This window comes from Antrostomus carolinensis, unplaced genomic scaffold (assembly GCF_000700745.2).
Source record: "Antrostomus carolinensis isolate BGI_N321 unplaced genomic scaffold, ASM70074v2 scaffold13973, whole genome shotgun sequence".
Lineage (NCBI taxonomy): Eukaryota > Metazoa > Chordata > Aves > Caprimulgiformes > Caprimulgidae > Antrostomus > Antrostomus carolinensis.
The window spans coordinates 13,545-27,804 of NW_010304553.1; the positions used below are offsets into that span (position 1 = coordinate 13,545).

The 14,260-nt window shown below is 38.6% G+C and overlaps 1 protein-coding gene across 1 annotated transcript in view; it reads left to right on the forward strand.

Annotated features, from left to right (window-relative positions):
- Window positions 1-12,718, forward strand: part of LOC104522265 (sodium channel protein type 5 subunit alpha) — a gene marked incomplete at both ends in the record, with an annotated part of 22,659 nt that extends 9,941 nt beyond the window's left edge. The window contains 4 exons of the mRNA XM_010164505.1: window positions 2,178-2,310; window positions 5,646-5,884; window positions 10,718-10,891; window positions 12,362-12,718. Coding sequence (XP_010162807.1) covers window positions 2,178-2,310; window positions 5,646-5,884; window positions 10,718-10,891; window positions 12,362-12,718 — 903 coding nt within the window. The remainder of the gene's footprint in view (window positions 1-2,177; window positions 2,311-5,645; window positions 5,885-10,717; window positions 10,892-12,361) is intronic.
- Window positions 12,719-14,260: the final 1,542 nt, after the last annotated feature.

Consider the following 14,260-nt stretch of genomic DNA (forward strand, 5'->3'; position numbering starts at 1 on the left):
ACCCAGAGAAATTTGAAATTTGAGGTTTGGCTTTATTTGGCACTTTTCTTCTTTTTTCTTTGCTTTTACTTTTTTAGTTTATCCTACATAGAGGTTTGTCTCCTTCATGTTTTTTATCTCCTTGTCTAGTTATTTCTTTTCAGTCCCATGTATTTGTTATGTTCTCCAAACTGATGCGAATGATTATGCAATTTTATAAATGCTTCCTTCATTAATGAAACATTTGTTGTTTCTTTGTTTTTTATGGGATGTATTTGAGGTGAAGGGAATCAAATGAAGTAATGCATCTGAAATACCACGCCTGGCTTGGTTTCCCCAGTTCCTAAGCCAAGGATAATGTTTTCTTATGTTGTGCACAAGTAGGAGTCTCTTTGAATAGGTTCTGATTACACCTCTCCTTTTGAGAGGACTGCGTCAGTAACTCAATGGACAATGAGACAATTGTTTTAACAAAAAAGAACATTTTACTTAAAAAAAATAGAATTTTTAAAGCATTACTGCATTTCTGGTTTAGCTACTGTTTTAAGTGCTTGCTTTAAAAGTCTTTAGTCTTCTTTGGTCTCGCAGTGATTGGTGTTTTTAACTGCAGTACTTTGAAGTGACTATTATTTTCAGTGTTAACCAGTTGCCAAGTGGCTTTGTCCTTTGCAACCTGACAAGGGGATGTCCTTTGCTCTGAGGAGGTCACATTTTAGAAAGATAGCTTGTAGAGCTTCAGTGCTTTTCTCCCTCTGTTCTCATGGAATTGTCTTTCTTGAAGAGCAGTTTTGTAGAGGAATGACAAAGAGGAGAGGTCCTGAGTCCCTCTGGGTACATGTCCCAGGCACAGGTGGCAGAGCTGTGAAGCTGCTGCCCGTGGCTCATCTCAGTTGGCATTCTGGGCACTGCTTGGGGTAGTTAGGGCCATTTCAGACCCAAGTGCTTTGAGAAGATCCAGAAAACCGAATCTGATTCCTGTAACTCACTTGACTATGGAGAAGCAAAAGCAGCTACTCTGATATTTATATAAATCAGAGGTTTCCATCTTCATAGGATTATTTCTCCTTTCACATTTCCTTGAGCTGTATTCCAAGAGATATCAGGACCCATCTATCTACAGTGCATCTCTCTTGCTTACATAGTGTCTCGGACCTCACAACATGTATCCTTGGAGGAGCAGGACAGGGGTTGTTAAAAATTTATAGTGGGAGACTGAGTATCTTAACCTCTGTCTGTGACAGAGAATGGTGTTGAACCTGGCTTTCCCAGATCCTTGCACCTCAACCATCACCTTTCTTTCTACCTATGGGAGAGCTGGAGGAGCAAAGCAAACAGGATTTGTCTCTATGAAATGAGAGCTTGTAATAATAAAAGTCTTAACATCTTGCTCCTGAGAGCTGGCAATATAAAGTATTTAATACAATGTGTGTCTGCAGCTATACTGTTTCTGGCTGACTTCAGAAACCCAAGCCTTCAAACAACATAAAGCTAAATTAAAATGAAACATTAAAGAAAGACAGTTTGGGAGTTCTCTTTTTTTTTTTTTTTTTGGTATTTTATTTCTTTGGGGTTTTTTTAAGCATTTGGTTGAGAAACATGAGAACTAGATAGTTTGGATTATTTTTTATTTTTTTCTGAGAAAAAAGATGCTGAGATTCTCCCCTAATTATGGAGCTTTGGAATCCGTGACACCAAAGATCACCAGAATGACAGTGTGTTCCTGAGATTTGGCAGTGTTTCAGAACGAGAAAAAACATGTGTTGAAGAGTCAGTTTGTTTGGTATGATATCAGAGGTCTGTAATGGAGCTGTTACCCACGCCCCTTTTTCCTCTTCTAGCAGTATAATTAAACAGTTAACACATTTCAGAAATAATGGAATAATTAATGTAATTAAGCAGGGATTCTTTCACAAGCAAAGAGCGTGGTAAAGCAGCACTGCTGTTTCTCTGGCATAAGAAACATTTATTTCCACCTGAATCTTTCACCTGTTTATATGAAGGTAAAGGGCAGAACAAAGTTTCCAAAACTGCTCAAAGTGACATTTTCAAAAGCAGTACTCCATAAGTATGTCTCTAATTAGGAAATAAGTGAGCTTTGGACTTTTCAGATGGAAAAAACAGTGCTTAGGCAATTTTGAAAATGCTACCCCATGTCTGCCTTATTTTATTCTTCTGATCCAATATGTTCATTTAAACAGACCTCTCCCTCGGATGAGGCAAGCAAGAAGCAGCTTTTAATGCCCCACCGCCCATCAGTGGACCATGCAGACGAACCCTTTCAGAGGCAGAGGGCAGTGAGCGCTGTCAGCATCATCACCAGTGCCCTGGAAGGTAAGACACCTTTAGTTCCTGAACTCAAAGCCATGTGCGTGTTGCTTGGCAGGAACAAAGTGGCACAAAAGACCCTAATATTGCACTCTTGTTATTTTGCAAGAAGGCATTATAGGCAGTTATTGCAACCCCTACAATATAGGTGAAGCTCTAACAGTATATAACATATATATATATATATATACACAAAACATCTATATTCATATATATATACATATATATATATAAAACAATATAATCATTATCTTACCCATGGACTTGTAAAAATCCTGACAAAATGTTGGCCATCAGATTCAGATCTGATAACATTTTGGGTGCCCCTGTCATTTGATTTACACAGGACTAACCAAGACACAGGGTGGTGGAGCACCAGACTGGATGACTGCTCATACATTTGTATCTCATCTCTCTGGATCTTTTGTGAAGTGTGGTGTGTGCAGTCACCAGCTACATGCAGAACTTTGAAATAGTGGAGGAAAGTCTCCTCCTTGCAGAGCAGCTAGTGGAACACAACAGTTTGGTGGGTGTTTGAATCCCACCATGAAATTTAAGGATGCTCAAAGGACCCATTTGCAAATATTTCTTAGCAAATTTTTCCATTGCTCATTAAGCTTCTCATTAGGTGCAGGAGGATTTCCTTTCCCTGTCTTTCCATACACAAGAACTTGGCATTTCCCTTTCACAAATTTATTAATAGCAAGACAACAACTCATAGCAAGACATCACATTTGTAGGCTCTTTGCATGCAGCATGAAAGGGCTTCCTACAGTTTCTGATGTCTCCTACATTGTAAATTGAGACAAGATAGGAGGTAGCAACTAAGAGCATAGAAAAATATCTGTCAAGAAGGCAACGTGGAGCAAGGGAAATTTTGGATTCTCCCGCAGCCTTATTCTCTGTGTTGCAGATGAGTAGGAAGACAAGGAAAGGTGGAGGGACTTGACTGGGAGATGCCTCACAGAAAGGGACTGGACCTAGCCCTTTAGAGACACAGTGCAGCATGTAGCCACAAAGCCCTTCTTCTTCCTCAGCTTTTTACCATCTCCTTCTTATTTATTTAATGGTAGAGTCTGTTAACATTTTGCTACTGAAATAGAGATTATCAAGTCTATAACTCAGAGGATGTACATTTTTAGCTTCATATAGAAGGAAGTTGTTTCAATCCTTATAAAGGATTTTCTAACTCAAACTTTGATTAGTCATTGAAATTGAAGACTTGTTAATAACAAGAGGAATATCAAATCAGAATAAAATGTATCACAGGCTTTAACTATAATAATAGCTGTGTGATTTGTGCCAAACTCTGTGAAACTGCCAGACCAGAAATCCCTTCCCCTTTAGTTACCTGGTTTCTGCTTTTAACTCTTGGGTAGTCATCACCTCCCTGTTTTCCTCAGACATCACAAAGCCTTGCAGTCAAGGAAGGACCTAGGGGTTTTTTTTCCTTTAAAAATAAGAGGAAAGATACCTCCAACACAAATATTGACTGGGTTTTTTTTGACCTTTATTTTTTTTTTTTAAAAAAAAAGCAATGTAAAGTAACATAAAAAAGCAGTTGAGTCTAATTTTACTTTTTCTTCTGTGGATGTCTTTCAAAAATTCTTAAATCTGTTATGATTCCCAAAGGTAACCCATGGTGGGAAAGGATGTGGGATTTTTAATTTATTTAAACCATGTTAATACCACATTACCACCAAAAGAGGACAGTCACACCTTCCTCCTTCCCTTGCTGTGTTCCTGCAGTTTGATTAGACTTTACAAACAATTGGTTTTCAACTGGGTCAGCAAGCAGAACCAGCTCACCCAGAAGGTCCAGGAGCACAAAAGCTGGCCAAAGGACAGAGAAATAACATGTGGCTGAGGCTGAGAGGGATGAAACTACCCTTTTCAGCAGCAACCTGGACTTAAAGGGGTTTGTGTTGAGTGTGGAGCCTCGGAGAAGAGAGTCATACATCTGATGTGTGTCCATCATGAAGGTCCCCAGATTAATTACAAAGGAATAAGAAGGGCTGGTTAGAAGTGATTATGATGAGTATGGATATAGACAGGTATATTCTTCTGGATTTATCTAGAAAAGTAGGTCCTTTAGGAAGTAACTGCCCCAAGGTAGGTTTTCCAAAAAAATGCAAAATTAAGATTTTGCATTTAAATTGTTTGGGGCGTGGATGGTTCTCACATCATTTTAAGCACCTGTAAACCCTCTGTTTGGAGGCTGGAAAGGTATAGTTATTCCTTGTGAGCAATTTGGTTTCCCAGAGTTCTCAGAACAGTGTAGATGTTTGTGCAAGACTTGTACATGGAGGACATCATCTGATATTTTGAAAGCTTGCTACAAGATACATAATACTGCAGCTCTGTGTCCAGTGAAGGAAAATGCATAGTGAATGCATCAGGGCTTGAGAGAGGAGGCTGTTGATAAACTGATTGAAATAACAGCCTTGGCTGAAGTTTTCCTGTTATCAGTGCAGGTTCTAATTATATAGACCAAAACCATTACACAGCTTTCCATGCCCACAAAAGAGTCAGAAAAGGAAAGCATTAAGCAATTCCACTAATCATTATCATCCAGCCATTACCTGTCTTTTTAGGCTTTTCTTTTTCACCATTTAACGCAAATTATACTTATGAAGCTATTTCAATTCTTTTGTGCTCAAATAAAAGTTGTATTTTCAGTAATATTTTAAAAGCATCTTTAAAAAGCATGCTGGAGCTTTAGTAGCAATTTCAAACTGATTTATGCAGTCCCCTGATTTTGTATAGTGGGTCTTTCAGAAGAAATCAGATGCTTAACGACTTTTTGGATTGCACATCAAGAACAGAAACCCTATCAATAACCAGTGATACTCTGGATCACAAGTGCTTAAATAACCTCTAAATATTGGGTTTAAGCTCTTTCATCTTTTAACTGCTTTAAAAGGTATTACTTAAGATACTTCTAAAATGGGACCTGGGAGTGAAAAACATATATTCTGATCTAAGTTAAATGATGATAGTGCATCTTAACCATTTGAGCTTGCCAAAATGGAAAACAGAGTGAAAATCTGAGCCTATGTACAATACTGGACTTTACGTATTTAGTGTGATTCTCCCTTTTTGCTTGTGACACTTCAAAAAGGTTATTACTTTCAGAAAAGGTCACTATCTGCTAAGTGCAGGTCAGCTGGCAAAAACCCCAAAGTGCATAATTTGCCAGCCTGTTAGGACAGAAATATTTTTACCCTAAAAAAAGTTTGGGGTAATTCAGGGGCCTTCCTCTATGTTATGAGTCATTTTAAGTGTTTTCTTGTCATATAACTCAGTGTGAATTGACTGTTACTTTCCTGCTTGTGACTTAGAGCTCGAAGAATCACACCAGAAATGTCCTCCCTGCTGGAACCACTTTGCTGTTAAATTTCTCATTTGGGATTGCTGCCCACTTTGGCTTTTAATCAAGAAATTTGTCAAGTTCGTGGTAATGGACCCATTTACTGACCTCACCATCACCCTTTGCATTGTGCTGAACACGCTCTTCATGGCCTTGGAGCATTACAAGATGACGAAAGAGTTTGACCACATGCTTTACATAGGCAATTTGGTAAGTGAAGGTGAACCTGAAGTGCTACCCAAGGAGTGTATTTCCTGGTTTTTATAGTTTTGTCTGAGGCTTGGGAAGACCCTATTTTGATATGCTGTCAACATTGCTTTGCCTATGACACATCAAGAGAGTCCACACAGTCACCTTTTTTGGGGGGTGAAGAGAAATGAATGAAGGACAAGGATCCATTTTTATTAAGCAAACATGTTCTGATGTTACTAGTAACCATTAAAGCCATGTTTCTTGGATGTTCCTTGATAGGTTTCTAGTTTGCATCTGTTTAAGGAAATGAGATAAAAGAAAGGTTAATGAGGTTTATTTGGGATTTCTGGTAAAGCAATGATGAGGCAGCTGTTCTTGGTGACTAATAGTGACTTTTAAGTTAAAAAAACCTACAGGAAAAAACCACAAAAACCGAAACAAACAAACAAAAATCCCCAACAAAAAAACCCAAGGCAAGATCTTGGAGGGAAATTATGTTTGAGCGTATCTAGTATGTATGCAGGAAGGTGCCTGTGGTACACTTGCTGTATGTCCCTCCCTGCCTTGTCCAGCTGTGTGTGCAGTGCAAACCGTGGGGCAGAGGGAACATGGAGCAAAGCATGGCTGATGCTTCAGAGGCAAACCTTTAACATGCAGGCTGGAGCAGCTGGGAAGAGAGCTGCAAAGTAAGCAGAGACTGCACTTCTCCAAGGAAAAGCAGGGTGGCAGATCTACAGCCAAGCTGCAGGGGCAGCAGAAAAGCCTTTCCAGTGGTGATGCAGTACAATTTCTTAACCCAGGGGGCCACACAAATTCTGCAGTTACTACAAAACGGAAGCTTTTTCTTTAATCATCTTTCTCTGCGTTTATGTTTAAAAGTTACCACGTTTTACTGCTTTAAAATTTAACGTTTAAAATCCTTTTAATTCTAGAAAAGTCTGTAATGGAAAAGGCACAGGCCATCTAACTGTGATATGGTGGAATTGTCCCTAAAATCTAGTGGCAGAAGCAGAGGTGTACTATAGGAGCATAAGTAAGTTTGTTGTACCCTGGAATGTGGATGCTGCTAAATTTGCATTTTAGAAGCTCACAGAAGAGATGAAAAAAAGCCCTTTATTTCTATAAAAACAAGGGCTACAGTATCTCAAAGTAGGATTCACCTTGCCTAACTTTAGATATTTACAGCCTGGGAGTCTGCCAGAGCTGGTTGCCTTTGTCTCCCTTTAAAGTCAATGGAGAGTAATAAACAATTTTAAGGCATAATTAATGTGGTGCCTTAAAGACATTTACTTTTGGAGAAGCTGAATTATGTCCTGGAGGCCAGTGACTGTAGTAACCATGGAATGTAGTGGGAGCATGCAGAGACAATACAGATGTGATATCTGCCTTTAGTGAGAAGCATCTTATGCTGGCAGGTTTAGGTTCATAGTAGCAACAATCAGGCTTTTTGTATCAGTCATAGCATATGTGCTACATCACATATGGATTTTTTTTTTTTTACTCTGGTGCCTCTTCGGGCAGGTTGATGTTCTCAGCTGTGAGACTAGTCTCCAGTTTTTAAGCTGTTATGTCTTGGCAAATCTCCCTCTGTTGTGCTAAGTAAAAACCTGTTTGGGTCTCTCTTGCTTCAAACTCACACTCTTACCCTCTGAGGAAAGCAATAGATAAGGGTAGATCGGATAGTCATCTCACAGGACTGCATCCAGCTCCACTTTGCAAGCCAGCCTTCCTTATAGTTCAACAATTTGTGGCCATCTAAGATGACATAAAAAAACTCCTTTGGACCCAGTATCCACTAGAGCAGGTGGCAATGCTGCTGCTTCCGCCTCTGGCACTTGGGATAATAAATACGTCTGCTCCTTGTTCTGCTTTTGGCAGATCAGCTTCTCCCTTTGCAGATCACAGGCAGAGAAACTTTAGCCCTTGGCATCCCTCCTACCAACACAGCTCCCACAGACCTGCCGGGCTGAGCGAGGCTGTGCCAGGTGCCAACAAGGAAATAGAGACAACAAGCAGAGGGAGGAATTGAAAAGCAAATTTTGCAAAATAAAAATAAATAAATAAAAAATTACCTCGCTGTGAGTTTCTCAGCACTGCCTAGAGCTATTTCTCCTCTTTGTGATAAAGTGTAAAATAAGCAAAACAGCCTGCTAATATTTTTTGTAGTAAGCTGATGGCATGGGGCTGCCCTTCTACTGAGATTCCAGGATGGGCTGGTGAGAGGCCAGACTGTCCCAGGTCCTCCTCACCAGCTTTACTAAACCCCTGCGTAACTGGATTGATTGCGAGTAGAGCAGGTCCAAGGAATGTAATTCCATTTTGTGGAGGATTTTGAAAAGTCATTTGTAATGAAAATTGACATTTTTTGCAAACTCCTGTGAAAGGGAAGGGAGTCTCAGCTCCAGGGCAGGCTGCCAGGTGACCGCATCCCCTAAGCCGCAGACTGCCAGACCCCTCCTCTGCCCTGGCTATCATCTTCCTATTGCATCTAATCCTCTTTGAGTGATTATACTAGCATTAAGTAGGGAAAAATATTAAAAAGGGCAGATCTTTGGCATTTTTTTCTTGAAAACAAATGTTTCTGAAATGAAAGAATGAAAGTGGAAAATAGATTCACTTTCTCTGAGAGCGATTCTTCGTCTGCTACCAGTGATTGGAGATCTCCCGCTGTGATTGTCCGTCTACTTCATGCAGCACCTGCTACCTTCAGTCTCCTTTAGTTCATCACTTACAGGAATTAGCATTTCCAAATGTTATGAGAAAGCCAGCCAAGCACACATACATCTTTACATGGTTCAACTACCTATGCAGTACCACCACTTAAAAAATAGGTACCTAGAGCAAATTTCTCCCAATTTCAGTTTTCCTTCAGAAACTGAGATACCATTATGCAATATTAGAGCTTAAATAGCTGAAAAGATAGACAAAATATTTTTTTAAAGACAAAGCCCTGCAAATCAGTAGTCTCATATTCACCAGCAGTGGGATGTTAAGTTACTAGTTTCCTTTCCAGCCTTTATCATATTGAGTATCCAGCCTCTTCTACAAGCACAGTCGCTGCGTACCAGGTGCCAGCGATTTGACAACTGCCATTTGAAATTCGTAGCTGGTAAATGTACATGATTCCTGATGCCTTTAGGAAGGCTCAGACATTTTGCTACCTTACTGTGACATTTCCTTCTCAGAAGGCTATTGATTAAAATGATTCAGGCAAAGAAAGTGATCCTCCTGAGTCATTTCTCAGCAAGATGGTTGCATAATGTACACAGTGTGGTATCGTGGTTTTTAAGGCAGTCCCTTGGATACAATTTCACAGACATCAAGTTTTGTCTTGTTCTCTGTCCTAAGGGAAATTGAAGAATTGTGGTAAGAATCTTTGGTATCTCTGACCTGCGTGACTCAGAAATTTTTGACTAGTTAGAAATATGAGACAGGTTGCTTTGTTTAGGTTCTTGATATGAGATGGTGATGAGATGACAGTCCAAATTGTTGCAGCCCAAAGTATTATTTTCCTGATGAGAAAGAGAAGGTATTTTGCATAAGGAATTGTGTAAAATGGCTGCTTAAAAGAATTCATTCCTGAAGCATTACAAAGTAAAATCAAACTTTCCTCAAATGCAGGTTATGATAATTTATTTTTATTCCTTAATATATTAATTATATAATCTTAACTTTTCCCTTCCACATCTTAATGGATTTCTCGTCTTTGTTGATCAGAGTTGATGAGTTTTGCTGGGATATTGCCATGAATATTCAGCTTATTAGACAGAAAATATTTATCCTTAACTGTATATTACTGATATGTGGGCTCTGGATTCCCCCCTCTTTTCGGACCTACACAGTGCATTGATGTTGGTTGTTTCATGGAAAACTCTGTGCTTACAGTACAATAGAGATTTTTTTTCCCAAACATGAAGTTTGGGAAAAACTGGTACTGGTGCACCTGGTACTGGGATTTGGAATGAAAATAAAACAGTATATGAAGAACCTGATATCCAGATTTTGTCATTTTAAGCTGACTGTAGCCTTGCATTGTGCATTTTAACCGGTACTTAAGGAGGGCATATGAAAGGACAAGATCAGGTTCTCTAAGATACTTTGCAGGAATGTGTTAAAACTGAATTTGCTGTCAAGAGCCTTCCCTTCCCCTCTCCCTCTGCCTCATAGATAATATTTATATGTTGTTTTAAAGAAAAATGTTCCAATTAGTAGTTTCACCATATGACATTCGAACTGGGTCATAAATAAGCAATGTGTTCCCAAGATGCTGTGAAAAGAAAATTGCTGTGACTATTTGTAAAAAAAAAAAAAAAAAAAAGAAAAGAAAAAATAAGACTAGGACTCAAATTAGAGTTTCTAATCACCTTTGCTGCCAGCAATAACTTCAGAATGACTGGAGGCTTGCATTGCCCTGGTATTGATAATAGTAACAAAATAAAAAGGCACAACACAGCAGGTACACTACAACCCAAATACCCTTTTAACACTCCCACTCCATTCATTCAGTGGAGTTTCTCCACTGAAATGAATAGATTTAACCTTTATAAAAGGCACTTTTACACTTTCTTTTTTAACCACTGAGAGTATTCAGATGGCGGAAGGAGATGGAGGTGTATGTTCCAATCCAGAGCTTGAACTCAGATATCATTGTAAGTTTACAGCAGTACCAAATATGACTGTGAGCAGACTAAACAAAGTTGTAATAGTGATGAAGAATCAGCCATGAAAAATAAAGTATTTGCTTTTAAAATGTTTCTGACTTCCTGCTGTGTTCACCTGTATAAGTGTAAAGTCTGTAAGCAAGGAGGTGTGCTTAAAAGGTTACTTTGACTTCATATTTTTTTTCTGCAGGTCTTCACTGGGATTTTTACAGCAGAAATGATCTTCAAAGTTATTGCCCTTGACCCCTACTATTATTTTCAGCAAGGCTGGAATATTTTTGACAGCATAATTGTTATTCTAAGCCTGATGGAACTGGGTTTGTCCAGCATGGGAAACCTGTCTGTTTTACGCTCCTTTCGACTGGTAATGGTCTTATTCTGTTCTTCCTCATCTTCTTTCATTACATATAAACTCTGACATGAATGCAACGTAATTTCTTAAAAATGCATCTGCCAATAAAGACTTTAATTGCTGCAAACTGGTGAACACTATGTGACAATAATTATAGGCTGTGGGATAAATAGAATTGTTCCAGATTTACATCAGGATAAATGAGAGCATAATTTGATTCCTTCTCGCTGTGCTAGGTACTTGTAGCACACTTAAAATGTTTGAGTTCCAATTTGTAATGAAAATCTTCCATTTTATACCTGTACACCTGTTAGCATAGTCAGCAGATAATTGATAGCCCAAGAAATGCAAGAGCCAGTAACTTGTCGTTTTAGGAGGTGTTATTCCTAAATTATGTTATAAACATGCCACCATTCTTTTAAATGTTGTCAAAAGAAAATGTCTTTGAATTATTCACTGAGTGATTTTTTTTTTGTAGAACTGATCAGCATAACATAGCATCTGTCTTTCATGGGAACTCCTTAGCTGTCAGCTCCTTTGTTATGCACGGGATAGTGGTATTCTATTAATGAGAGACTGTCGACATATTGGAACAGAAAAGTAGTTTCCTTGCCAGCCTGACATTTGTGTTGCACTTCATGTACCAGGATGTCCATGCTAATCATTCTGGCCATGATATGGCTTCACAACTTGGAAAGACCAGGAAAATAAGCCCTTATGGTTACATTTATCAAAAGACCTTTTTTTTTTTTTTTTTTTTTTTTTTTTTTAATCTTTTAAAAAAATATTTTATTTCTGAAATTCACTGTGCTGATCAAAAATACAAATTTTTCACCACTGCTGTTAGATTCTGAGTCTCCTGTAATTTTTTGAGCAATCCCTCTTCAATAGGGCTGAAATTAAACCTTCAGTTGAAAACACAGCATAAGGGCTAGGAACCATTTACATCCTTAAAATAGGTCTTAAGTGGGACGTGGGTTGTGCATAGACTGCATGATCCTTGGCACAGAGGTGATTTTCACCCTGGGAACTAACAGCTAATAGCATCTGGCTGAGGCTTGCTCTGAAACACAGAGGAGTTGCTTCTCTCTTTGTGGGATCAAACCTTTAACCCCTTCCCCCAGATGCCTTCCAGGCAGTTTAATTTGAGGAGGAAAATCAACGTAAAAGAAAATGTTGAGACTTGGGATTTCCTCCTTCCATCCTCTCACCACTATGATATTGGGGAAATGAGCCTCTAAAAGCAAACCTATCTAATAAGTCAGAGTGTAGCTCTGGAAAACTTAATTCTCATCCAAGAAGCCCAACTCATATCTTATTAATAGATATAGTGAGGTTAACAGGAAGCATGGCCAAAATCACCTCGTACCACACACACTGTGGTGTTTAACATCTTACACTTGTTACTCACTTTAATAATTTATTGGCTGAAATGTCTGTTGCTTCTGTGAACTGACACTGTTGTTTATGTTTTGTTCACAGCTGCGAGTCTTCAAATTGGCAAAGTCCTGGCCAACCTTAAATACGCTTATTAAAATAATTGGTAATTCAGTGGGTGCCCTCGGTAACCTCACTCTTGTGCTGGCAATCATCGTCTTTATTTTTGCCGTGGTAGGAATGCAGCTTTTTGGGAAAAGCTACATGGACAATGTGAAGAAGATAAGTACAACTGGCAATTTGCCACGGTGGCACATGAATGATTTCTTCCACTCGTTCCTCATCATCTTCCGAATTTTGTGTGGGGAGTGGATCGAGACCATGTGGGACTGCATGGAAGTAGCTGGGCAGCCGCTGTGCCTTCTCGTCTTCTTGTTGGTCATGGTGATAGGAAACCTGGTGGTAAGTTCTCAGGATGTTTTTTTCTTCCTTTCCTGTTGGGTGTGTGCAATTGTACCATTTTTTTTTATCCAGCAATGGCACATCTCGCATTGCTCCATGGCTTTTATTTAAGGAAGTATGTTTTCACCCAGAGAAACTTGTTAATAGCCCAAATACAAAGTTGCTAGCATTGCATTACTAATTAGAAATGAAGACTTACTGGTTTTTGCAGAAGAACAGATAATGTTTTATTAGAAGAAAGGCACGTGGGCTGGTTATAATTATTTTATTTCTTAAGCCATTCACGGGGCTGAATGGATTCCAGATCTCTTTTCTATACAGGAATGAGTATCACCTCAATGGTCACTGTATTGGGAGATATTTTTATTTCTTTTCACTTTTGGTCTAGAACACAAGAACTTTACAGCTAGCACAGTGTCTTTGAATGGAGTTTTGAATGTCCTTAGCCTGCATGTTCTAGGAAGCTGCAGGTTGTGTTTACAGTAATGTCACTTGCTCTATTGCTTTCTTAATAGACTATCCCATAAGCACGGCTTACATAAGCTCTGAACCTATTAAGACTGAATTGTATTTCCCTGTTGACATCTTATGGAGCGCTTTGCTGGCTTGCAGTCATTGTGGAAATGTTTTGCCTGTTCAGCTTACAGAGCATCTTTGACATTGTGGCTCTAATGGGCTTACTGTTTATGTAGTGAGTTGTTTAATAGTGGATGCTGCTATAAAAAATGGATTCTGCTACCGATTGCTTTTAGTGGTTGTTTTGCTTTTAAGTACCCAATGTTTCAGTTCTCAGCTGCTGAGATAGAAAAGTTCTTGAAAGAGCTTGTAGAAAATCAGAGCACATTGTTTTGTTTACATTCATTTATATTTCAACAGTTAGTTTTGCACTGAAAATGTTGATTGCAATAACAAATTCTATTTTATATGTTTTTGGGGTTTTTTAAAAGTCAAAAGATTAAACTATGACTATTCAGAAAGTGGCAGGTTATTTATATTTTTTTCCCTAACTTCCTGTCTCTATAGATTTTTCTTGGAATTAAATGTCTTTAGAGGAGCTGGGGCAAATTATGACTGTCTGCATATCTTTTGGGGGAGTTTAGCCTGAGATCCAGAAAGTTAATCTCCCCCTGCCATTAAGCAATAGATTCTGTGTATGATAATGAAACCTGAAATTAATATTTGGTTAATTCTGGGGAACATGTTAACATTTGAAATATTCATGGATTATTGAGAGATGTAAATTTGCAACATCTGATAGCCTTAGATATTAACACTCATCAGTGTGCATAAATTCTGTTAAATATAAAATCTGATTCACCAGAGATTGCACTAATATTATCTACATATATTTAACCTTCAGTGCTCAAAAAAGACTTTCCCAGATATCAAAAAACTCTGTCAGCATGGATAAGCTGAAGTTACTGGTCAGCTGAAAGCAAAACTGCTAGTTTTATCCTCTTCAGCCAACAGTTCTGTAAGCATGTGGTGATTACTGGTAAATAGGAATGATTATTGTCTGATAATGATAAACTGTAAAAAAAA